At 42.4% G+C, this 27477-nt stretch overlaps 1 protein-coding gene across 1 annotated transcript; it reads left to right on the plus strand.

The window, feature by feature from the left end:
- The first annotated feature begins 6603 nt into the window (after positions 1-6603).
- Positions 6604-27477, plus strand: cabp7a (calcium binding protein 7a). Its single transcript, XM_076151022.1, has 5 exons — positions 6604-6709; positions 22720-22863; positions 23039-23151; positions 25131-25281; positions 27347-27477. Exons 1-5 carry the CDS (start codon positions 6604-6606, stop codon positions 27475-27477), a joined length of 645 nt encoding a protein of 214 aa, XP_076007137.1.

A 27477-nucleotide genomic window follows, 5' to 3' on the forward strand; every position in this document is an offset into this window, starting at 1 on the left:
AGAACACATCTGAGAACACATTTGGAAAACTTGAGTTTTGGAGTCCAGACCTTCATCCAAAAGAAAAGCAATCTTGTCTATGTAAGAAATGGAGACATATTAAGGAAGTGATACAGTTTTGTGGCATCATTTAGTTGATGTTGAGATATTTTGCCTGTTATTAAAAACAAGGTTGACATACTTTTACCAGCATGATTGATGAATGATTGTAGAATTTCTTTTAGTATATTGATAAGAATTAACATGTACAATTGTTTAAGCAGAACGTGTTTGCCTATTAGGATCATCAGACCAAATCAGATGACTTACAAGCAATAATACCAAATAGCTCAGTTACTTCTTCTTGCCATTGTTATCTAATTTCACCTCACACTCAGTAAACTTAGAGTTTGTTTAACTTTTTTTTTCAAGCAGCTAAATTCCCTTGTGGTTTATCTTCTTACTGCCTTTGGTCTTGTCTTTCATTTCTGGGTCACGAGAAGGAAAACAGACTCTGGCGTTTTCTGATGTGTCAAAATGCGTCTTGCTTGAAAATGTGCGTGAACTCAGTAAGAAGTTAAACATGACAGGAATTTCTTACCCCAGTATGTGGGACTTTGATGTTAGGGACACGACATTAGAATTCCGGAGGGAAAGCCGGCTTTGTCTGATATCTGCCAAAAAAAGCCGTTCAAAGCAGGAAGTTTACCAGGACTTTTCTTGCCTGATGTCCTCAGCAGTTCTCATGGCTCCTGGCTGTGGGTAGTATGATCTCTCACATTGGTCTGGGAAGAGTTCAAAGTAACATTGAGCGTTTTTACTGTGCTGAAGCTTAACGTTTATCCTGCATTTATATGTCAAACACTCTTTTTACACTGATAAATTAAATTGAAAGTGGTTTTGAAGGTGTAGACGAGTGATGGTTCACGCCTCGACCCTCACACTGCCTCCTAGTGGATATACTGTTTCATCCTGACTGTAAGAGTGTTGTGACCCTTCAGGTTTGCCATCGCACACACACACCAACACACACACACACACACACACACGCACGCACGCACGCACACACACACACACACACACACACACACACACACACACACGTTCATTGACTGTGCCCAGTAGTGCTACATAGAGTGTTTTACAGTGTCTCTCTTTAATGATCTAAGAACATGAATATGTTGAGCACGTTTAATTGCTTTGTAAAGTAAAAGCCTGGACACTTTATTTTACTTCTGAATATGTGTTGTCTGCCCTGGTTTTATTCTTCTTCTTAGGTGAATTCCTCTACCCATGATGACTTTAAATGTCAACGCCTCCCGTGTCCGTTCGATATCATTACACAGGGAGTGGTCTCAGTGCGGTGGGTCCCTAAGTACTAATGGGAATTCAAATGATTTAAAATTTGATTGATGCACTCTTAATGGAACATTAGGTTTCATAAAATGGCTTTGGGATAACCCGGAGATCCGGGGCCTTAACAAGTGGTGGCCTGGGTGATGTATGCGCGGCATTATCCCTGCGTGTTACACTGCTCACGTTGCACTGTTGCAGTTAGCCCGAGCTCATGTATACTCAACACAGCTGCAGTGCTGAGGTTCCCATCAGTCCACCAACCAATAATTAGTAAAAGGTTCATCAGATGGACCTGCTGAGACACGATGAGACGCGGTGAGACCCGATGAGACCCGATGAGACGCGATGAGAGGAGTCTGGCCTCCGTTGTGCAGTATCAGTAATTATGAGACGAAGCGCCGGCAGCCTCTTATTTCATCTTTGTGCATTTTGATCTCTTCCATTCTTTGTTTGTGGGGTCTTCATGTCTTTGTGCTGCTCATTTAATGATTTCCCATGCTGCCCCTCCCCCCCACACACACAGACACACACATTGTCTCAAGGCAACTGATAGCAACGCTACTGTGAAAACTAAAAGATACGATCATGATTCATTGTTTTGTTTTGTTTTTCAATTGAGCAACATCATCTGTACTGTTAGAGCTGTTTCAAAATAACTGGTCTAGATTTGTTTTGTGCTTCTTCACAGTTTGTCCTACTACTTAATCCTTTTTACTCTTCAGTCAGAGTTTAGGCCCTGATACTTGAAAATGTCATTATCTTACAGACTATATTGCGTTTTGGTCATTTACTTCAGTGTCATTTGTTAAATCAAGCTGATTGATCGTAAATGTCCTTAGTCCTCACAGTCTTTCTGTCTGTGTCATTACATTTTGTGAGGCAGCAGTTGTTTGTCCTTGTCTTTGAGAGAATCAAAGTGCCGGTGATGTCCTCATGTGTCCAGCCAGGTAGGTCATAATTATAAGCGATGCATTTCCTGCTGATCACTTGCTGTTAATAAACAAGAGCAGATGTGAAATATTGAACGTATCAATTTAGCCGCACAAAACACTGCAGTGTTTCTATTTCTTTTCCCTCACAGCAGAGCTTCAAATATCTTCAAAGTCCTGAGCTCCTGCAAAGCCGTGCAAGATTCTTAGTCTGGAGATCAAGAGTGTGTTACAACAGGGAGGAACCGGCCTGCATCTGTTTGTCACCAGGGGTTGCTGTTTCAATTCCTTCCCCAAATAAAGCGGTTTTCTTTGCCTCCAAATCCAATCCCTTTTTTTTCCCTCCTCCTCCTCCTACACCTCCTCCCGGCGGAATCTCCCCAAATAGCAGAGCAGCACTTCAAACAGGCGCTCCCGTCCTCTGAAAACAATCAGCAGGGTCCAGCTTAGGGATGCCCAGCAAGGGGAGAGAGCAGGGAAGAGTGCAGGGCATATCATGGAGATAAACAGAAGCACAACACCAAGAGAATACATATTTGGGCCTGCAGTGCAGCTTATGTTGCTCCTGCAGCTTCATTCACAGATGGACTGCAGTGCAGACGCCCACTGGCAGATCCATAATTCCCTCATTGACTAGAACTTTTTTTCCCCATAGCCAAAAACTTTTAAGAATGGCAATGCTGGGACCGCTGTGTTTGGTAGACAGAAGCATAATCTGGAAATAGGATGATGCCAGCGCTTCACAATGGTGGATGTCTTACTGTGTAATGGGACTAGAGGAGATGATGGAGTGAGCTGAGGTCAAGATGTGTGTAAGTCGTGATGCAGGACTGTCATGGCCCTCAATGATTTTATGTTTTATGCTTTATCATTCAGACCTGCACTGCACACACACATCTTTGTCTTTGTGTCATTCAAACCTGAGCTGTGCTTGCTTGCTTGTTGAAGTTGGCGTCAGTGTCCAAGCAGGGAACCGATCTCCAGTGAAGTGTGTGTCTATTTCCTCTAGCCTGAAGTGTTCTCCGGGGAAGCCTCCTCTCTCCTCCCTTCTTGGAGCAGAAAGAAAAGAATTGGAACATCTCCAACAATGGTAGACGGGATCATTGTCTTCGATGTCATGCGAGGAGAGAGGAAGGGAGGGAGGATGAAAGAAGAGCTTTGAAACGTATCCACAGATTACATAGACTTTCATCCAGTATATGTTAGGTTGAAGCTATATTTGTTGTTTTACATGTCTGACATCGATAGGTTAGTAGTTAAAGTGTCCTTAAAGGTGCAACCGAGCCTGATGCGTCTTGGACTGTCCTCCATCTGGGCTGAACGTCCGTCAGTATTTCAGACTGTGAAACATCATTCAGCTGCTTAACAACATGAACTACTTGTATAACATGGAGCTTTAATGCAGGTTATAATTCTTAAGTTCTCTTCGGGATTTTGCTTAACGATCCGCCTCCGTCTCTGTTTCCCTCGAATAGGAAGAGAAAGCCTTTTCCTCCATCTATCCCCTGTATACTGTAAGGCCCCGGCTCCATGGTTATAATCCTGCAGCAGTCAATGGGCCTGCAGTGTCGGCCATTATTCACTCCAATACTTTTTCTCTGTGCTGGTCAATAGCCAAGGACATAGTCAGAATTGGAAGGATTTATTTGTTCCCGGTGGGATCGGGGGAGCAGATTGGACCACAGTATCTCAGCTTCATAACGCTTCAGACATAACACTCCTCTCTGATGGGCTGTATGTCTTTCTATATGCATCAAGCGAGACAACAAAAACACATCTTGCCATTGTAATATTATCCTCTGAAATAAGGTAAACCCTCCAAAAATACTAACTTCCTGCAGGGAGTCTGATACATGAGAAATTGCATTGATTCTTTTTCTGTCTTTCCCTCTTGTCTGTACCTTTAATCTGCCACGATTCAATCAGGCAGCTTCCGTTCCTCACCGGGGATCTTCTCTCTGCTTTGTCCTTGTTATAATCTCTCCGGGGCTTTTCTGTTTGCTTATCTGAGGATGAGGTAGTGTATAGAAAAAAAAAGTATAGAAGTGGCGAGGTGATGACGAGGCTTTCAAGTTGTCTCTAATACCGCCGGCTGAGCTGAGGTGAGCAGGCGCCGCTTAAAACCTGACAAGCCAAGCTGCTATGAGGGATCACAACCACGTTAACGTAGAACCCTGTCACATTCAGTCTACAATAACTATCCCAAAACAAATAGAAATATTGCTTTTTAATGACAATGGGGTTTTTGACAGATTTGAATCCCGGCTGTAAAACCTGCCGGCTGAACAGCTTGTGCAGCAGAATGCAAATGTTCTGAACCCAAACATTCACCCTGTGCTTGAACTTCTACACTCGCTCACAACAAGCATTTGGTGCATTCAGTGAGCTGACACAGTGTTCTGCCAAAAGCCAAACTTCCAGATGCCATCTGCAGTGTGCAAGTTGTGTCTTTATTCAAACTACAGTAAAACTTTAAAAATGTGTGACTGTCTGGAAAGCCCCTGAGATGACATAACTGGCTCCCATGCAGCCTTAACACCGGTTCACCCCCTCATACACACATACTGTAGGTGTGTCACCAATAACAGCAGCACCCCACTGACCTTTGGCTACTCGGGGGGTAATCATCAAATGGCTTCAGTGACAAAAGATTACTGTGACACATTTGGACACGAATACTGAGGCTGTAGGGGTTTTAAAGTGCTCTGACCTTCAGGTTTCCTCCCATGGAGAGGATTGGAGTTGGGCTATTTTGCAGAAATAAAAGGTGCCACATGTCACCTGAGGATATGGGGTCTGTGGTGCCCTTTGGTTGAAGTTTCATTCAGTTGAACACTGCTGGCAGATTGACCAATAGGTTTTGTTTCGCTCCAGAAAATGCCGACAAGCCCGGCGGGTGTTTTTGGGTGTGAGGGGTTTTGGGGAATGTCGCACCCCAAAGACCCAATAAAGGTAAAATGTGGGAGTTCTTGCTTTCTTGTAGACATTCTAGAATATAAACGAGCGTGTCGGCTAATGCTGAATGAGAAAATCATTTGAGGGAATAATGAGGAGGACGGTTTGTGGTGAAGTGTGGCAAAGTCAAGTGCTGGCATGCAGGGAGGGAAGGAAGGAAGGAAGGAAGGAAGGAAGGGAGGAAGGAAGGAAGGCCACATCTTTCATCTTAACCAACCATGTCCACAGAAAATTAGGATTCATTTCAAAGTCTTGCTTTGTGGAGATAAAGCGTCAGGCAGGCAGGAGGCTATTTTCATTTTCATTTTAATTTTTCAATTTTCTCATTTTCTCTATCTTACACACCCACATAGAACTGCTGGGTTTGCATTCATGCCAATAACTGCACATTTAGTTGAACTATAAGGATATGGGGTGGCAAGGTTAGTCAGCCACACACACACATGCACACATGCACACACATGTGCCATATCATTAATCACTTTATGATTGTGCATGTGCATTTTGGGGGAACCGAGTGTAACCGTAACACCGAGAAGTGAGAGTGAATAGAGAGAGGCGGTGAGGGAGTGAGGGAGGGGTGTGAGGGTATGTGTTTGCATGCATGTATGGTGTGTGTGAGAGAGAGAGAGAGAGAGAGAGAGAGAGAGAGAGAGAGAGAGAGAGAGAGAGACGAGGCTGACTATATCTGACGCACACTCAGTCTCTCCAGCTATAAGATGAGGACGCAACATCTGGATCGCAGTGCGCCTCCGCCTGCTGCTGCCTGACTCCACCGGGAGAAGACAACTTCTGACCCGCTTTGCAGAGACGCCTTCAGGTGTGTTTGATGCTGTTTCCCCCCCTCCGCCGCCGAGGGTCACAACTCTTAAGCCTCTTTATTGTGGATCGTTGTTTCCGGCTGCAGGTGTCGGATCCCTCACGGAGCTTCACGGAGCTTCGGGCGAGTGCGCGCCGAACGTGTCCAACAAGTGGCTGCATGCATGCGGCCGCGCCACAGGGACTAACGGGGATCGAGACGCGGCTCGGAGGCGTCTCGGCTCATCGTTAAGACGCAAACCGACACTAACGATGTGGGAGCAGGTGTTGGAGTTGACGGTGGCGGTATATGACGTCTGAGTGTGCAGCTACTTTAATGAGCGAATCGGCTTCGTAAACAAAAGAGATCAGAGCTTCACTTGGAGGAAAACCGCCGCTCGTCTCCTCTCCGCGCTGCTGTCCGTTGAGCCCCGGTGGACATGCGCTGTTCCCCGCCTCACCCCGCTTCCTCCACCCATGGACTCGCTGCTCCTCTCCCTCGTTGACAGTGAGGGGGAAGTCGGGATCCTCTCCGCGGGCTTTTCTCCACTGAGGCGGGCGCGGGAGGCACCCAAAGGTCGTAACCATGCCGATGCACCCAGTCACCTCCACGCTGATGTACCGGGGGATCTGTACCATCCCGGACATGCTCTACACAACCCCGGTCAACCTGCCCGAAGACGAGGTGGAAGGTGAGACGCTACACGCTACAACGCTACAACGCTACTGAGCTTTAACTGAAGCTACTGAGCTACTCTGCGCCACAGGAGGTGTGAGCGCGCTGTGTGTGTGTGTGTGTGTGTGCTGTGTGTGTGTGTGTGTGTGTGTGTGTGTGTGTGTGTGTGTGCGCGCGAGGGGTCAGCACCATGGACAGCGCTGGATTTGCGCGCTTGTAGAGAGTTTCAGGCCTTTTGGGGTTCATGCTTTTCTTTTAAGACATTAAGTTTCATTTTACATTTGTGAATAATATATTTGTAAATAAAACGTGCACAACAATAGACATAATGTTATCATGTACACATTTAATGTACATCTATGTGGCAAATACTCTACCTTTGTTCATTTGTTGTGGACAAAGCGTGTCAGATTAGTTAGGTTAGATAGTTAGTTGTGGTGTAATGTTTGGCTGCATTGGTGCTTTAATATCATCCTGAAGTGGGTAAAGGATAACAAACATTACAGTGAGAGAAGCTCAGTACCTCCATGACATTAACTGATCATTAACACCCTCACAGATCTGTTGCATGGCGACTCTAATGCGTTATTATAGTCTGTGTAAAAATACACACACACCCACACTGGACCATACCTGCTCAGCTCTCTGGGTGGATTGGTCACATGAATCCTCTGTGCGGAGCTGATTTGGTTAAAATGGAGCCAAACCTGCACCCTTGCTGCCATAAAGTAGCGCAGAGGCATATCGCTTCCTGTGCACAGCGGTGATGCATTAGTGGTTAACTAGCAGGGAGCAGGAGCGCCTGTGGTGAATGGAGTTGTGCTTTGTGGGTTCCTGGATTCACAGGCTGCATGTGTAAAATGGGCCCTCACCAGCTTTGGTTTGGTAGATTTGTGGTTCATACTTGTTGAATTTCCCGTCTTCACCTTGTGGATCCTGAAATGTTGACTGACTCGATCTATGCACAAGCGTTTATATGTATTAGATATTAAACAACATACAGTAAGTTTCATCCACTCACAAACATGACTTCCTGAACACAGGAGGAGTGTGAACATTTTTGCTTTGCTGTTTGCTCGCCAGAATATTCATGCCCGGGGCGATTGTGATGTGCCTCTGTGACATTTCCACATCATTATGCAGGAGCCTCTTGGGAAACTGTAGAAGTCCCAAAGTGTGTGTGTGTGTGTGTGTGTGATGACAGTAAGTTCCTATGTTGCTGTCATGTTTTCAGAGCAGTGATGCTGACAGGTAGCTGATGTATCCCAGCTGACTGCACTGCTCCACCTGTGCAAACCAACACCACATAGTCATGTTTGTGCGTTTTTTGCTCCCGTGTGCAACATGTTGGATCCTGTACAAAATCACATGTGGTGATATCAGTGCAGAATCTCCCTGGGAGCCATACCAAATGAACCAGTAATTGAACTCAGAGTTGTTTGAATTAGAGTCTGCACTGGCACGCGCCAAATAAAGCGTGCATCAAAGACACACACGTACACACACAACGCAAAAAGTGGAACTGAATAAGTGCTTTAGCTGGTATGAATTAGAGAAGACAGTTTAAAGAGGTGAAGGATGGGATTGGATTTAATTACATGGATTCAATAGTCAGTGTTAAGAGTCTCCGCAGGTCCTTTTGAACCTCACCGGCTCCAAAACACCAGAAATATGGGAAACGAAAGGAACGAGTCCAGGATCCTCTGGAATGATTTAAGGTGCTGCATTCCGCTCCTTCTTTCCTCCCTTTTCTCTTCCCTCTTGCCTCTGACAACCCAGTTGACACATCCTAAGATAGATGTTGCCTCAACATGCCAGTGCCAAAACCTTTGTATCATGTCATCTCTCTGATTGATAATAAACACAATAAAGCTGCTGCAGAGCAATAAAGCTTTGCAGCAGCTTTATTGTGTATATTATCAGATTTCCAGTTGCGCAGAAAGGCTTTTTTTGGGTCGCTCACAGCAGTGCGGTCAAAAGATAAGACGTCTTAATATTTCAGCTCATCATTTTTACCAGCTACAAAGGGATTTGAGAATGAATGTTTGTATGCGCTTTCCTTAAATGTCGAGACAAAGTAAGTTGTTTGAGCTCCGCAGCCCCAACACGGCGGCACTTTGACTGGCTATGCAATTGGAAGCTTCAGGGGAGGGGTGGAGGGGTGGAGGGGTGGAGGAGTGGAGGGGTGGAGGGGGGGTGTAGGTGAGCGAGCCGGAGGATAATGCACGGTGAGCAACACCAACAGAGACGCTTTCAGCTGTTGTAGAGCATTAGTGATCCCGTGTGAGGGCCGCCTTCATTTCAGACGCCTACATGTTGTGAAAGAGGCCAGACTGTACCGAAGGGATGTTGTTACAGCCGTCAACAGTGTAAACTGGAATTCAGTGAGCCTCCCTGCCCAACATGCACAACATGACGGTGATACAAATCTAGGGGCTAATTGGTTTGGTTGATTAGTAACTCAGGAAGGTGATCAATAAAATTACTTCCTGAATACTTCACTTTGTGCCTGGGTTTGTGCTTTCAGTGCTCATGTGTCGGAAGGAGGAGGAAACGCCAGCAGCTGGTTAAAGTCAATTCTGTTTGAAGTGTCGTGCCTGAATTCACTATGATGTGATGAGTTTTGTGCAAACCTTGTCACACAACCCTTGATGGATGGCCCAGAGGAGAAACTACACCTGTTTAAACGTTTGATTGGCATTGTTGTTTTTTTTGTTTATTCTTCAAAAGTAATCAATGAAAATATGTATATTTATCCCATAATGAAAATAAATAGGTTCAATTTGGTTGAGATGTGAGAGATTGAATGGTGAGCTTGGACAGGAGTGTTTTTTTTCAGTAACAAATAGAACGCGTTTCTTTCTCTTTAGGCCAGTATGTTATTAGAATAAGACAAAATATGTCTGAGCTTATTCAGCCTTGGTGGAGGTATATGCTTTCAAAAGTTTTGTATTCTTGTATTCTATTTTAATTTCCAACATTTTGCACATTCTACAGAAAGTAGTGCATTTGTTGATAGAGTTTGCAGTAGATGTGCAAACACAGAAAACAAAGGATAAACACCATTTCTACAACTTTTGTGCATATTCAAATCTGATGAGGTACCGCATGTATAGACACGTGTTTTTAGAATATTTAGAATATCTGTCTGAAAGACCAAAGACAGAATCCCCACAATGTTGTTACGAAAGCTAGGAGAACACACACTGACCTGCAGGTTGGGCTTCATGTGTCAATTTGAGCAGCTGCCAATCAAATTTTGCCAGCAGTGATCTTCACAAAAAAAGAGTTGGAGAGAAAAAGTAGCCCTGCAGGGACGGGGACAGACCCTGTCTCATGTCACTGCTGTCGTCTCTGGAGAGACAGACGTGAAATTGCTGGAAGTCCTCAGTGTCACATACATCAGCCAGGCCACCGGGGGGACTGAGCTCTGTCAGCTGTGTACATGTGTGTGCATGTGCACGTATAAGGGCAGAAAAGCCCTGTTGGCAGCAGGACTTGATTTTCAATTACCAGCTTGGACACACAAGGGAATGAAGCACTGCCACCATACTTTGCTGCTGAAGAGCTGTCAAAACTATAATTGGAACAAAATGCTATTTTTCTCAATCTCGATAAATTTGGATTTGTGTGTGTGTGTGTGTGTGTGTGTGTGTGTGTGGTAAAAGGTAGGTAGTAAGTGGTAGGTAGCAAGTGCCTTAATGTACACTGATGTGAGCATAAATTGAATTGGACTCCATATTCTCCATTTCACCTCCTACACAGGGATGAAAAAAAAAAGCTTGGTCATATTACATGAGCTCGATACAGTTTAAATCTCCTCCACCACTTTAACCAACACACACACATACATGCACACACTCTTCAGTGTCAGTATCACTGCAGGTAGAATTAAGTGGGTCGGCCATTTCCCAGTAACATCAATATCAGAAGCAAACTCTAAACAGCCCCATGGCTCAGCTAAAAGGCCCCGTGGTGAGGATCATGTAAACCAGCAGAATCCTGTAAACACATGCAAATGCATGGAGGAAACCTATGAGATTTGTCTTTCTCTTTTCTTCTTCTTTGTTTCCGTTGGACTTTTAGAACCGCATAGATTTGTCTGCTGAAGGAAATTACCATAATACCCAATAATTTTACCATCTGTTCTTTCATTCACATTCTTGTGACAACGTGCCCAGAAAATGTTTTCGAGGAAAGTGGAAACTATTATTTCCTGGTTCTTGCTGGTGGATTCAGTGGAGAGCTGAAAACCCCCCAAACACCTGCATCGCTTCTCAGGCGAGAGTCAAAACTGAATTCATTCCAAAACCATCTCTACATTCTAAATGAAACAAAGTCGTTTGCTGTATAGGGAAAAGCTGCAACCAGAAGGAAATGTGAGTGTATGGTAGGATGTACGAGCTTCCAGGAGCAAAGTAAACACAAGGATTATCTGTACATTTACATATACATACACATTCTTGGTGCAGGAACTCGTTTATTACAAGATGCAACAACTGATTCAAACTAACTTTATTGATGGGAGTGAGTGCAGCCTGGATGGTTTGAGCTTGTGGGTGGACTTTATCTCTGGAATGTGTCCCGGATGTTTAGACAGTTTAAAATGCATTGACATAAATGAATGACGTCACACACAAACATGACAACATAAAAAAACATGTCTGAAAAGAGTGTGAATAACTTATAAACTACACTGTGTCACTGTAATTGCTGTTAATTTCATTATCAAGTTTCCTCATTGTTTTCTGTATTTACATAAATACATAAATAAATAAATATTCATGCATGTCTGTACATACTGTATATACACATTCTCAACTTCAAACATAATCATACCTGCGTCAAAAGTACGTCAGTGACAGCACGCATGCATGCACGCACACACACACACACACACACACACACACACACACACACACACACACACACACACACACACTGTGACTTGAATGCTGTGGCAGGTTGGTCTGCATTCTGTTTGCTTTGTCTGCTGCACTGAATTACATTAACTTGCTTCACCGTGTGTTTATCTTTTTCTCATATGAATTATGTATCTGGATCACATTTTAATGCCAAGGTGTTAAAAGTTTTTAAACATTTTGAATTCTGGCTTCAGTTTCAGGATGTTTGCTTAAGCATGAAGGACTCCTCATTTAAAGAAAGATGAAAGTATTGGTGGCAGAGCTCCCTGAGGACAAAACCTCCCAAGAGCCTGTTAGTGTGTGTGGAGCAAATCAGATCAGCGCAGTCCACAAAGTATCTCTCCATTTGTTAACACCTGAGGCAGAGCGAGAGAGCCTTCATCATCTGAAGATCAAATACCCCCAAGACACAGGAAGCTGAGATATCACAAACAGTACCTGATGATATTAACACCACCAAAGAGGATGTTTCACAATACGAGAGGAGACTTTGGTGTAAACAAAATGAACACGGGGTCCCACAAAGTGAAAGAAACAGACATCAATGTGAGAAAAGAGCAGTCTGACATTTATTTTCCTTTTTAATGAAAGCTCGCCGTTTCCTAGTGCTTTCAGTGTGAATGTCGGCAGTATTAAAGGCGACATGTAGTGAAGAATCCCACGTTTTTATTTTCATTTACTGCTCTATTCTGAAAGCTTTTCTATTGACGTAACGCACAAACAAACACATTGTTTTATGACACATTTCTTATGATTTGATGGAGACGGCAAGTTTGAATATAAGTTAACTTTACGTCCCTTTCAAGTCTGTTGTGTTTCGTTTTCACCAAAAACTGCAGAGGTAAGATCATAAAAAAGCATATCTGCATTGCAGCAAGCACATTTCTCCAGATATCAGGCGATGCGCAACTAAACTCAAACCCTTAAACAAAACTCAAGCAAGGCAACATTTATTGCCTGAAAACGTCACAGGGTTGAAATATGACAGATTCCAGAACAAATGAAGGATTATTTTCTTCATTCGTGTCCCTGAGTCATAAATTGCCTGTTACAATATTTCTCATGACAAACTCTTGACTTCTCTGCTGCATTTTTATTTTAGCTGCAGTTCCCCTTCAGCAGTCACACTGAACACACACACACACATACACACACACATCACACATGACTGAGGCGTCTTGTTCAACATCTCAGTTTGCGGGACTTTGCAAACAGCTTTGATTGACAGCTGCTCAAACAAACCCCAAACACTGACACCACTTTGTTTCTAATGTCATAAACTGCCTGGGAGGCGATCTTGATGTTTTCGCTCGACTCCTACTGCAGCTGCAGCAGAAAACACTGACTCATTCCTTCGCCCTGAGGTGCCGGGTTGACTTCCATTCCTTTGGATATACTTACGTGAATACAAATGAAGATATTTAAAGCCACAAGCATCTGCTTGGCAACACAGAAATTATGCACATAACGTATCACTAGAGCAGAATGAGTGGGTGTTGTGGTGGGTGGACTTTCTAGGGGTCAGTCGGGACCATTTTCAAGCATATGCTGTACAGAAGATTTAGACAACAACACTTAAAACACATCATAAAATGACCAATCAGTTTCCCCAAACACGCTTTTTCCCTCTCCTGCTTATTTAGCGCGTCTTTCTCCCGCTAAGTAAGAATCATGTCAAATATTGTGAAAAAAGCCTCAAGATTACGCTCAAACATGCTAATTATTCAGAACACAGATAGTAAGTTTGTTTTATCTGCCTCCATTAATTAATACGACTGGCACTGTGATTTAGTGATGCTGATGTCGCTCTGCATGGAGCCGCAGACGTTACATGAATGTTGAGTAATTTGTCAACATGAGCCGATAGTTCACATTACAGTTACAGCTGCTGAGGGAATGTGAAATACAACATCAAATGTTACAAATAATGAAATAAAGTAAGTCAAACCAGGGAATGATGATTGAAGAGAAGAGGGGCAGAAGAAGAAGAGCCAAAGATGAAATGAACGACAGCATTCACAGCTTTGTTCACTGGAATCCAACTAAACTGTAGCTTCATTGTGAGACGTCCACTGATATTAAAACCACCAAGCCGACTTCTGTGTTATTCCTCCTGGACACAGAATTAAAAGAGTTATTCATCAAAATTGAAGAGAAGCGATTAAGGATTCTTGTTCTGAATTAATTTTGAAATGGAATAAAGAAAAAAAGCGAATTAAGTAACAAATGATCTACTACTTTGTTCCACTGCAGCGCTGGTGCGTGACTGCATTTTGTCTGCCAAACCCTTTTAACAATCTATAAAGTCTGGCAAACTTCCGTTTTTGTCTTGGACGCCTTTTGTTCTTGATGAACAAAGAGAAAGACTCACGCCACCAAGAGGGACAAATGTCACTGTCAAAGTCATAAGACAATCAGGCTTTAATCCGAGTTCAGCATCAGTGGAAGGAGATTCAGAGGATATGAGTTTGTCCTGGAGTGGAACTGCAGCGCAAATAAAAAATGTAGTAGGATGTGCCTGAATCATTCACTTAAGTAAATCTATAAATACCAAAATGTAAAAAGATTCCATTATAAATAAGTCCTGCATTGCAATTTTCATCTGAACCAAAAGTAAATGTGAACCACTAAAAGTATTAGACAGTGAAATGTCAAAATCAATACAGCTGGAGAAATGTCATCATCCATTTAGCACTGGATCGGGATTTATGTTATATTCGGATCAATTGAAACACTCTATGTTCCTCAGAGGATTGAAAATAGGTGTGGAAAACATGTATATGTCTACAGCCAATGTGTCATCAAGCATTTCACAGCTCTTTTCCACAGTCATATGTGATCTTATCTTCCCTGTAGAGTGGAGAAAAAGGTTACAAGCTCTCACTTTTTCTTTTGCCTATTAGTTCAGAAGCCTGACAAAAACCTGATGCATCACTCATTCATGACAAAAACACACCGACGTGGAGGAGTTCTGCAGCGAGACAGAAAGATTAACTTCAGCTATTATGGAGTATAACAAGATGCCCTACAAGTTCCCCACATTGCAGATGTGCCACTCTGCAGATGGCCATTAAATCACCCTCCTCCCTTCTAATCAAACTGAGGTAATGCATCACATTTCCTCCTCCTGCCATCACGCTGCGTCACTCCACAATGGGGCCTGATCTACCTGCATGATGGATACCTGCATGATGATTCTTTACGCAGTCTGCCAGGCAGGAATGGATTCCAAATGGCTTTGTCGCACGTATCATCTGCCTGGATGAGACCCAGCAGCATATGAGAGTGCGCCACTTGACACAGATGGTGATAAAGGATGTGAGCTGAAATGAGCTGATTCTTTGGCTCGTAAGTGACAAAGCAACCAGTTGCATCTATAGTAACATGGCTGCTGTGAGGTTTGAACATGCAGGAAGAGCGATTGCTTCATTGCTTCCTTAATTTAATAGTTTCTAGAAATGGGATGTTTAAGCATTGCATATGACAGTGAACGGCTGTGTAAAAAGTGCAGAAAGATTTCAGAAGCGCTGATTGCGATTTTGTTAAAAGATTATGGCGCATCTGTGATTGTTTAGCAGGATGACTCACTCATTAAATTCCAATGGCACAGTGTTCAGTTCGGTTCAATTCTCTCGGGTCTGTGTCAAAACGGTCAGACTGAGACTGAGATCTACCCAAAATGAATTCTGGAGTGATCAGTATGTGGTGTATATGTCTGTAGAACCAGAGAGGACCTGATGCTTGTTACTATATTTTCCATTCTCCTGTTAAGCCAGTGAACGCAACGTTTCTTGTGTCTTCTTCTCACAGGTGAGGGGCCTTTGTTGTTATTGTTTTGAACACGTTTGTCCTGCAAGCATTTTAAACAGGCTTAGCGAGTGAGCAGATGTGTGGACGTCTGTGTGTTGTCATCCAATAAGAGAAATTCAGCAGGATCCAAGGGCAAAGTTATGATATTTAATAAACACAAAGAGAGTTTCACAGGCAGCCAGAGTCCCTATGTAGAGAGCAGGTGAGATAACAATTAGAAGGTGATTGACGCTGATTACTGGTGATTAGCGATACAGCGACGATGTGCCATTTTGCACAGCGATGCGCTCCTGTGCCGTTTTGACAGGTGGTCAGCGAGCCCACAGCTTCATCTGCTTTCATGTTTAAATGCGGGCTGGCGAGATGACTTGAACTTCATGGTGCATTACTGCAAAGGGGCTGGAGTGTGTGGTGTGATCAGGACAGAGAAGCTACCTTAAACCTGATCTTCATACTCATCACTAGTTATTACAGTGGCAAATTGTTGCTGGCATTGATGGTTATTGTTGTCAGGGGTGCAGGAGTGCCAACATTAATACAATTTATCCCCTGAGTAAGAATGAAGTAAATGAATTGTAGGTCCCAAAGTGTCCAGTATATAAACAGTTAGATGAAATAGGTCACATTTAAATGAAACAACAAATACGAAAGTGTTCTATATCAAGATTAAACATGATTACATTAAATTTGTAGGAGTGGTATAGAACAAAAAACAAAATACGACATGTTGACAAATGAGTTTTGCAGAATAATACACAGGCTATTCTTGATTTATACTTCAAAGAGTCTATGCTTGATCAATCAAAAGCTTCTTTATAAAAGGGCAGCATGGTGGCGCTATGGATTTGAAACTAAAAACAAACACTTATTCCTTGGCTTGTGACCTAATGTTACATCATGTCTTTAAAATGCTTTCATTAAGCTGTGAAGAGTGACATCTCCTCTCAGGTGCAGGCCGACATTAAGATACAGCGACACGGAGAATCAGCTAAACACGGAGTCAAAGTGACATTTGCTATTTTCCTTTAGGTGACAGCGTCCACGTCCCTTCTGATCCAGCCGAGCTCCACAGCCTGCTGTAAATTCTCCGTTAATCCTCTGTGACATCTTACCTTGGTAAATTGGGTTTTGATGGGAAAGCATGTGGCGCAGATTAGCAGGGAATATGATGAGAGTCTGTGATTACAGCTGTCGGCTAGGTTAGAGTTAAGTCATTTATTTCCATTTTGATCGATTGCCATGAAGGAGTGGATGGAGCAGACTTTATTACCTGTGAAATGAACTGTGATGAGTTTTGCAAGGTGAAGTGCTTTTCAATCAAAGGGAACTGGTGTATAGTTTCTCCCGGGTAATATTTTCTCCCTGGTGAGCAACACTGCAGAGTCTGTTGCCCGCCAATAACAAACACCTCAGTATCTATATCTGAATGTTTACTGCTAAAGTGGAGGAACCGATGAGCGGGTCTTTTATTGCTTGGTGGAGGCTTTTTGCATGTTCACACCTGACCTTCATTTGAGGGCGCTCTCACATTTTTTGCCTCACGGTTATGTGCTCAGGCTCAGCTTTGTATCGGCGGGGGCATCGATGATGAAAATGTGCGGTTTTGAAATCACAAAGATGGAGGAAAAACTGAGACGGATCAATGATCCTTTACCCCACTGAGGGAAGAGCATAAAGCAACACAGCTGGACTACATTTTCAGAGCCGCTCGCACACTTCAATCACTCAGGTTCAACCAGGGTTTAAGACGTTGGAGATGGGATTTTTTTGTTATTGATGAAAAAGCACCTTGACCTTTACGGCGGGTTTTTTTTTAGCCATGCAAGCAGCTCTAGGGACGATGACGTCAGCCGGGTGGTCAGTCAGCAGAGTACACTGCTTTGGCTGAGAAAGTAATGAGGATGGATGGATTGCAATGGCAGACGGTGTGGTTATTCATCACCACTGACCTTTCTGTTAGCACCACCGTAAGGTTACGTTTTCCATTTCTGTCCAAAATGATACAAATCAAACCTTTTGGGGACCAGTTCTTGTTGCTGTATAGATCCTCCCTGGGTCAATGTAATCCCATTAGCACACTCTATGAAACAACACACACCTGTCCTTACAGGGTTTGGAAATCACTAAACTCGCCCATTGCTCTGTGCTGTTCGCAAGGAACCGTCTGAACATTTACAGGAAGAGTGATCTATAAAACAAAGAAGAGTTTCCCCTAATTCAGTCTATACACAGTTTTGGTTACCCTGATAGTCCCTATGTCCTTATCTTTGCTTGCGTTTCTTTCTCAATTTTGATCCATTCAACACAATTTTTCTGGTGTATAATGGGCAGTTTAGTTCTATTTTAAGTCGCCAGCTCTCAGTCCAGGTAAGTCTCTGTCGTTTTCTCAATGTATCAATCGCAGGAGGAATCTCTCGCGAAATCGGTCGGGATGGGATTTTTCCCTGAGACTCAGGCGCATTTCTCTACCAAGCCCCTTGAAACACCCCAGAGCCTTGTTAGAGGGTGGTTATGGTAATAGTCAAATCCTCTGGGCTTCCAAGTTGGCCCCCATCCAGCTAAAGATGGATTTGTGTTGCAATGGGTGTTTAAAAATAATGGTTGCCCCTGGTTCAAACACACTCACACCAACACACACAGCAAAGTGGTGTTTTCCCACGTTGGCTTCTTCTGTTTTTTTTGTGGTCTTACGTAAAGTGCGGGAGTGCTGCAATTACTGATCCAAAGAGCCACAGAGGGGATCCAGGTTGGACCGAGGCAAAGAGGATCTCTGGCTCTCTGAACGCACCCAGGATTACCTTCACACACACACACACACACACACACACACACACACACACACACACACACTTCACTGCTGCAAAAAGCCCCTGCATTAGCCTGCTCTCCTGAAAGTGCCCTGCTCATAATTAGCAAACTTTTCTCTGATGCTAAAATTACCCTGAAAAGAGGTAATGCCTCGCTGCAGGCTTTCAAATTTTAAGTAAATATTTCCCATGTGATGCGTTTCTATTCTGTGAGGACGAGGAAAGTTGATTTCACCCAATTTTTCCTGATTGCTTTTGATAGTTATGTTATGCCAAAGATGATTACATTCATTAAAGCTGTTGTTTCACTCCACATATATCCTCAAGGAGCAAACACAAAGCAGCACATCACCCTTAGTCATGGATGTGTCATGAAGTGTTTTCTATTTCTCTGTGAATTTTCCAGACTCAGTTTCTTGCTCTGCAAAGTTCTGCGAACGCTCAGTGTTTCTGATGCCTTGGTGCCCTTCACTGATATATACAAGAGTAAAGCGATAGGAGTAAAGTAAACCTTCGTCATTTGGGAGTTTAGCTTTAGATGCTTCACTCTCGGCGTACTTGCAATCTTAACTCTGGCGTTTCATCCTCTGTTAGATGGCGCCGCGGGGGGACAGCATGGCTTTGCATCTTTGAAGCACCAGCAAGCAGCTCTTGACTTCAAAGCAAATACAACATACTTTCAACTAAGATATTCATACCTCAGCATAGGGAACCCAAACCGGAGATGCAGGGAGGATTGAAAGCTACCAAAACAAAGTCTTTGTTTTCAAGGGCAATGTAAAGTGTAGGGTGAAACTGGGAATACATTTCCTGAAGAAAATGTGCTGTGATTGCAATTGCTGACATTTTTTGCCAAATGCTGATGAAGTGCCGAAATAAAGTAAATTTGAACGGTTTTTGTACCTGAAAATATGAAGAAGTTAGAAGGGCCTGAAAGTATGAAGGAAGTAGGAAAAAAGATGAAAATAGAGAACAGCGTCGTATTGTTCTTTTTTTATCTTAATCTCTTTTTCTCTTTCTCTGATTCCTGGCTGCGGCCGGGAATAAAACGCGAAAAATACTAGAAACAGCGATGTAGCCCTTCTCACGAACACTGGAAAACTAGAAATTAGAACGGTAGAATAGAAAATTGAGAAAAAGAGGCGAAGAACAAGAAAGATCGAACAAGAAGACTACACAAAAGCCATGGAGAAAAAGAACGATAGAACAAGAAAACGAGAAAAGAGGTGAAGCGGAAAAAAACAACAGAATAGGTCTTTCTTATGGTAAGGGTTAGGGTTGTACACTGGCACACTTTTTCTGGAATGAGAAAAGGTGAAGAAAAAGAACCATAGAATGAAAACATCTTTGCTCCTCAGTTTGTCGCACTAGTGTATCACTTCTGTGACCAAAGACAACGCCTGCGACAAAATTCCGGGTCCATACTCTGCTTCTCTTCCTCCTTTGAGGTGCTTTGCTGCATAGAAGCACCTGTGCAGTGGCCAAAGCTTCATTCTGTGACTGTGTGCAGTGCTGGATGATGATAGGTTGATGACACATTTCTGCCTGCAGTGGCTGCACTAACATTCATCAGGCATTCAGTGCACATCTGACATGCATCAGATGTGATGTCACACAGTCTGACACAAATATCATGTTGTGGTATAACATCACATCACAGTTTGTCAGAAAAAGCTTTTTGACAACATGATTTTGGAGAAAATGCATTGTTTTGGAATAATGCTGTATTAAAGCACCACAGAGGGGCATTTCATGTAAGCAAACATATTTCTATTTTCTTTGCAGGACTTCACAAATATCAGATGTTGCCAATAGAATAATTTCCCAAACTCCTGTGGGATTCAGCAAATTTGTTTTTAGGCATGAGCAGATGTATTGGCTGAAATTATTGGCGGCACTCGCTGTCATGCCGTGATGTAAACCATTAAAAGTGAAAATCAATGAAAGGTAACAGGATTTGGATTTAAAAATACTCGGACATAATTCCTGCTGTGATTTGGTTTGTAGACATCAAAGTAGATTTGAGCTAATATGAGCAACCCACTGTGGCTTTGATTCTGCGCGCCTCATGTTTAGATCTGTTTATTTTCAGGCCAATGGACTAAGTGCTGATTAAATGTTGCCAAATGTGCTCTGTGATTGAGGAGGATCGTCAAGTCATCAGAGCAAAATTATTCAGTGGATGTTTTGGCAATTTCTAAATTAAAAATAGAGTCACAGTGTGGGCACACGCATGGATTTGGCTCATTTATTTATTATTATGACAGTGAAACTAAAAAACTAGGAGAGTAACCTCGTCTCTCCTGAAGACAATTAAAAATACCAGATGAATCGCTCCAGTGGAAATTATCTTTGGTCCGCTTTAGAGATTTGTTAATTCATTTTAATGCAGCTACACAGTGTTTGGCCTGATTTCAAACAAAGTTAAGTGTTTCAAATTCAGTCATGGCTTCGCCTGTTCCATCTTCATAATGCCGTGAAAGGTTCCAGCATGTTTTCATCAGCGTCTGTTGATGCGTTTGTTTAGAGAATCACTCGAAAATGTCTGAATGATTGAAACTTGAGTGGGGGCTGCAGGGAAAATGTTGGCGTGGTGAGATTCTTTTTTCGGAAGTAATACATCAGTGTCAATGAAGAGTCTGTCATTCTTATCCTATGATAGACTATAAAAGCCTGCTATTCTGATCCATCTGGTTAAATCATAATACTACTGTCATTATGATAAAGATGATGACAATTATTGTCATTTATCTCTCTTTGGGCCAGTAAATATAGATAAACAAATTAAAAGAAATGTTGTCTGGGCGTTTTCAGCCTTGGTGGAGGTATGGGCTCTAATGTACAGTGTCTGGTTTTAGTCCAGCAGGAGGATTCTATATTCTATAAATGCTTTGCTGTGCCAAATTGTGCCTGAATTCCATTACACTTTTTCACATCAAATATAGCACACACCACTAAGCAGTCCTCCACCTTGGCCTTTGATCAATAAATGAAGCTTTCTGGGGAGAGGGAGTATTTGCTAAAACAGTTTTGGCACCTTATTTAAGGATGCGTTTCCCTCCTGTGATATGGTTACATGTTGTTTTCAGTGAGTGCCTGCTGGAAAGCTCTTTTTTAAAATAAACAGACGGAGCCGGGACCTCAGGTGGTTATGAAGGTATCGTTATTCTTCTTCACAATAGGATCACAACCAGAAAAAAGGAAGAAAGCACAGCTGGAGGCTTTCAATGGCTCAAACCCCGAGTGGGAAAGAGGTTTTTTTGCTGGAAAACCAGCGAGGAAAATAGCTGCCGAATGTCACTGCGTGGCTTCATTGCATTCCCGGCTGTAATCCATTGTTATACATGATTGCCAACTACCCTCATCCCTGTGGCACTGTTTCATTTCTGCGGACATGTATTTGATTACAACAAACCAATTTCTGAAGCCCAGCCACCACATTATATGCACAATGATACACATTTCCTGTCATCATTGATACTTTGTTTTGTTTTTCCGGCTGAATTATTCGTCATGGAATGTCACGCCGTGGATTATGGCCTGAGGCTCCACCGGCCGTCGCTTTTCTGACACTCCAATAAATCAAAACAGCAGCAATTCCCTTTTTAAAAGGCTTTGCGCTTGCAGTGGATTGCCAAAGTTTGTTTAATATTACAGCCCAGTAACTTAACAGCTAATTTTCCATAAATTTTTATTTGGCCCACTTAAAGGGTGTTATTGTCTGTCAGTTGCATAACAGAACACATTTATGCATTATTCAGTGCTCAGTTCTTGTTTCATTATTCATTCACATCTCCAATTTTTTTCCTCATTTACATCCCAAATTCGCTTGTGCTGTTTTCCTTTGACCTAATCTGAAATCTTTGCGGCACCTGCAAACTCCCCTAAACGTTAAATCGAGATTGGATTTGATTATGTGACCGTTTAATCATTTATACTACGGCTTCTGATTCTAACAAATGCTAATTTATAGAGATTACATACATCACAACAGATTTTACTCTGTGCATTTACTTTGTGGATCATCTGTAGTTTAAGATTCATCTCCCTGTCTTGCTCTTTTCTTCAGAATGTGAGGAAATTGCAGGTGACTTAATGGTGCGAGTCCCAGCATGTTAATGAAGGGATCAGACTCGCTTACAGTATGACGAGAAAAACAGGCAGAGGAAATGTGAGCGCAAGTGAGCTGAGGTAGTACATGTTTAGAGGAATTGCACAGTGCACCTCCCAACATTCACTGGCCAATCAAGGAACCGGATTGTTGAAATGTGAAATGGAGACGATCAGGATAGGAATCCTTTTTCATCAAATCATTTTACTTGTGACATTTGTCTCTTAAACTGCTTCCCCCATATAACTATGACTCAATCACTGATGCAGCATAGCAAATGGGTCTTTTGAGGGCGGAACATTTCCCACTCTCCTATCCTGCTCTTTTGTAAGAAGTAAGGCCGTGTGTGTGTGTGTGTGTGTATTCTCTGCAGAGATCCGTGAGGCCTTCAAAGTGTTCGACCGTGATGGGAATGGGTTCATCTCGAAACAGGAGCTGGGCATGGCCATGCGCTCCCTGGGCTACATGCCAAATGAGGTGGAGCTGGAAGTCATCATCCAGAGACTGGACATGGATGGTGAGGCAAATACACACAGTGTAAGAGTGTAAGAGTACCGTAGCAAGGATTTATTTCCTGAGCCATAAATGTAGAGAGTTTACTCTTTATTTACACACAAAACTGAAGTGTTCGGTGCAGTAAAGCTGTAAAACTAACTCTAATAAACCTCACAACTGTCTCCTCTCTTCTGCAGGCGATGGTCAGGTGGACTTCGAAGAGTTTGTTACTCTCCTGGGCCCAAAGCTTACAGCAGCCGCGTTGCCTGATAAGTTCAACGGCACTGACTTTGACTCCGTCTTCTGGAAGGTGCTCGTTAGTCCTCACATCCTGCCTATTAGAAAAGGAAAAGCAGTAGAGTTGCGGGTGTAGCAAACTGTCAAAAAACATTTAGGCGCTGACACTGGATGAGGTTAAAGCAAGAGAAATTTAATTGCTGTATTTGCTGAATAATGACATGATGCCTCTCACAGGGCTGTTTACAGCTGATCTCGGAAAGGTTTGGGATTAATTTGGGATCAAAGCATTCATAACAATATCTGTGTAGAGGAGATAATACATTTTCAAAGACGTATCATAAGATGCAGTAAGTAGCTGTACACTTTATTTCATGGGCTTTATAGGAATTCTTTGGATTTCAGTGTGTGGAAAAAAAGAAACACACCAGAGGCACTGAGGGAGGCAAGAAAACCCAAGGGACGACGGCCGTTACGTAAAAAACCGCAAAGCCTGACACAATATTACACAATGTAACACAACATAACACTCCAGCTCGTATGTAACACACTGCAAAAACAGGCATCCAAGAAAGCCTCAATACTCTTTTAAAGATGATCCAATCTTATTTTTCTCTCACATAAAAAGGTTTTATCATAACGCAGTGTGCACAGCAGATCAGTGGTGCCAAGTACCACCTCTGAGCAAAGCATAACGTCTAAGTATAGCCTCACCAACGAGAAGCCAACAAGAGGGAACATCAAGAAAAGCTCCCGTGTGCCTGTGTGCTGCACCGACATCCAGTTTGATTTCATTGATTGAAAGAGAATCATAATTCAAGACGCTATTTCATTTTGGAGCCATCCTTTGGTGTGAAAAATTGATCATAACAGAATTCCCATAACTGTTGTTTTGAATTTGAATTGAATTGTTTTAAATCTCTATTACTTGCTGTGCGCACCACTGGTTTTCTTTCCAGATGAGTGGTTGTATGGCAGGTTTTCAGGTTCTATTCAGATCTGACTATCACAAACGAGGAGTTATTCTAAGAGTCAAATCTTAAAAAAAAACATTAATTCATGTAATGACCTGAATTAAACGACAAATTAGTGATTTGGAGCAGATTTTGCTTCAGAATCTCTCAAATTCAACAGCATCTTTGCAGCTAAAGAGATGGAATTCTTTACCTGTTTTTAAGTAAGCTTGTCTTTTCTTGTGCATAGACTTTATATTAGATTTAGGAGATAATTTCTCTTACTCCACTGGCAGAATATTGTAGAATATTTGACTGGCATTGGTTTTTGAGTTGCATCTGTTACTGAACTGATCACACAAAGCCTCAGGTTGTTCTGGAGAGCCCGAGCCCAACCTGCAGTGGAAATCACTAAAATAAACAAGCTGAGCTTCTCAGCTGAAAACAGAGCATTGACAAACTGCGGCTTAAAGCATTTCATCCCATGTTATTTTTGTTCTTATTGCTCACTGTGTGTGTATATGTGTGCATGTGTGCATGTGCGCATGTTTTGTGAGTATTTTGCAGGGCAGTAATATCTTATGATGTAATGAAAACCTCCAGTTTGGAGATAATAGCGTTTTACTGCAACACTTGGAGAGAATCAAAGAGTCTCAATCTCTTCAATGTCAAGTAGTCAAAGTGTCAATGGAGGCTGACACAAAGATTTGTCAGGGCATTTTGGAGGCTGACATTTTTACAGATAACATTTTGAAATGCAAAGTAGGTAGTAACAGCAGCCGTAAGATAAATGTAGCGGAGCAAAAAGTTGAATATTTCCCTCTGAAATGTAATAAAGTTTATAAAACAGAAACACTTAATTATCACATCTCCAGCCTGTGTAGAGTAAATGCACTTAGTTACATCCCTCTTCTGCTTACATTAACATACAGTGTATGTGTGTGTGTGTGTGTGTGTGTGTGTGTGTGTGTGTGTGTGTGTGTGTGTGTGTGTGTGTGTGCGTGTGTGTGTGTGTGTGTGTGCGTGTGCGTTTGTGTGCGTGTGTGCGTGTGTGCGTGTGTGCGTGTGTGTGTGTGTGTGTGTGCGTGTGGATCTCCAGTGTGATATGCAGAAGCTGACGGTAGAAGAGCTGAAGCGGCTTCTGTATGACACCTTCTGCGATCACCTTTCCATGAAAGACATCGAGAACATCATCATGACTGAAGAGAACCACATAGAGAACCCTGAGGACTGCCAGGTGGATATAGACAGTAAGGAAGCACTCTCCTATACTTCATGCAACACAACTGACTAACTCACGTGTTTCCATGGAAACCACTACTGGTGATGCGCTTGGTATTTCTGTGTCATGTTATGTTGTCAGACTACATCAGTGTTGAACAGAGCACACAGTGACACTCTTGTAACCTTGTTTCACCTTGTTGTTGTTGATCTGCAGCAGGTAAACATACCCATTTGTTCGTTGGGGTGTTTGTAGTTTATGTTAAAAACTTGTAAAATGCAAAAGTTGGGTCACTGGCCAAAATGTTTGGGATTCACGAGATGGAAATAAGTCACCATGTTTCTACTTCTTAGTTCGTAGCTTCAGGGACCACACGGAATAATCATAATAAAGTTTCCATATTCACCCTGTTGAGAAATAGAATCATGTAGCTTTGAATGTGATTACAATAAAAATAACCATATCTACCCTCAGGAACAACTTCACTTGTATCCTATGAGTTTCCATCGTTGTGTGTGTGTATGTGTGTGTGTGTGTGTGTGTGTGTGTGTGTGTGTGTGTGTGTGTGTGTGTGTGTGTGTGTGTGTGTGTGTGTATTATTACCATGTCTGGATCCAGATGCATATTGGATATTTGTGCTTTCTAATTCTGCTGCAGTTAAGAAGTTAGGCAACGTCAATCAAACCATGAAAAACGACAGCATGAAAACCTCAAATCAAGCTATTTAGAAGTTTTACTATACTTCATCAGATATGCATATAATGATGAGATAATAACTCAGATATCTGTGATAAAGTCAAATTAGTGGTTAACTTACCAGCTATAGCGGATCCTTTTGAAACCCTCTGCTATTCTTTACAACAGCACAAAGATAGACAATGCTCTAACTTACAGAAACACACATCAGTGACCTATTTCAGACTTACTTCCCCCATACAACTGCCAGAGCATCACCTTAAATCAAGGAGTAGAACCGTCTCTCTAGTCTCACCACTGTGCAGTCACACAGGCAGACATCTGTTTGAGGAACCAGCAGAGATAACAGCTTCTGCCATGAAAAATCCTCAATGGATAAGCATGCAGTGCAGCCAGTAACTGCCTGCATATGAAAAAAGTACTCTTCCTCTTTTGTAGTTTCAGCAAACGAGTCATTTAAGGAGTGAAAATGTAACTTATACCTGATCACCACACAATAAGAGTTAACTGAAACTATAATTGATATCTTAGCCGGTGTATTTTTCTTTTAATGCTGAAATGACAGCAGACCGGTAGTTTTTAAGTTTAAGTTTATGTTGGTATTGATCTATCATGCAGGTTTAATGATTGATATACGGTGAGAACCCCTGTGTTGTTTTCTTTACTGCCTGAAATATCTCTGTGTCGTGTCCTCAAAGAACCACAGGGAATTCCAGATCAGTGGTTCTCTCTAACTTTTTGAAGCTTGTGGCACCTCGGAGCAAACCAAACATCTAAGTGCCACCTCGCAACACGCCACAAGTCACAGAAAAATCACAGAAAATCCCTTGCGTTTGAGTGTGTGTGTGCGTGTGTGTGTGTGTGTGTGTGTACGTGTGTACGTGTGTGTGTGTCTGTGTGTGCATTTGTGTGTGTGATGTGCTGAGATGAACATGCAGCATTTCACAATCTGAGTGGGAAAAGAAATGAATTACATACTCTGCACAAAGAACAAGACAGACTATACATTTTTAATTTTAGTAGAATAATAATAGATAATAGTGGAGAAAATGGATTGATTGAATTGATTGATTGGAAAAAAATTACATTTGGTGCTACGTGCAACATAGACTTCCTTTTTTTCATGAAGTTTGCTCTTAAAAACTTTGCCTTTTTCTGGAAGCACAACTGTTTTGAAGATAATCCAATAATCTGATTTGATGCCAATCCATTTGTTTGTTTGAAAACACTAATCTTTCATTTCAATGTAGATGCAGTTATGTACACCACAGATGTGAAAACACATTTCCTTGGCAAGAATTATCCCATATATTCAGGTTGCCAAACATTAAACAAAAAAGCCTGGATTCTCTCAGGTTATCTTAGGTCTCTCTCTGTCTCTCTCTCTCTCTCTGCAGGTTCCAGCCCGACACAACAGGTCAAGCAGACGTGTGTGCGCAAGAGCCTGATATGCGCCTTCGCCATCGCTTTCATCATCAGCGTCATGCTCATCGCAGCCAATCAGGTGCTGCGAAGTGGCATGAAGTAG

Source organism: Genypterus blacodes, unplaced genomic scaffold, assembly GCF_046128005.1.
Source record: "Genypterus blacodes isolate CSIRO-AG114 ecotype Tasmania unplaced genomic scaffold, CSIRO-AGI_Gbla_v1 ptg000053l_1, whole genome shotgun sequence".
NCBI classification, from domain to species: domain Eukaryota; kingdom Metazoa; phylum Chordata; class Actinopteri; order Ophidiiformes; family Ophidiidae; genus Genypterus; species Genypterus blacodes.

Excerpts from the sequence above, each read along its gene's own strand:
- cabp7a (XM_076151022.1), top strand. The coding sequence starts at position 6,604 with ATGCCGATGCACCCAGTCACCTCCACGCTGATGTACCGGGGGATCTGT. Across the intron at positions 6,710-22,719 it reads GCCCGAAGACGAGGTGGAAG|AGATCCGTGAGGCCTTCAAA; the intron begins GTGAGACGCTAC and ends TATTCTCTGCAG. Across the intron at positions 23,152-25,130 it reads TTGACTCCGTCTTCTGGAAG|TGTGATATGCAGAAGCTGAC; the intron begins GTGCTCGTTAGT and ends GTGGATCTCCAG.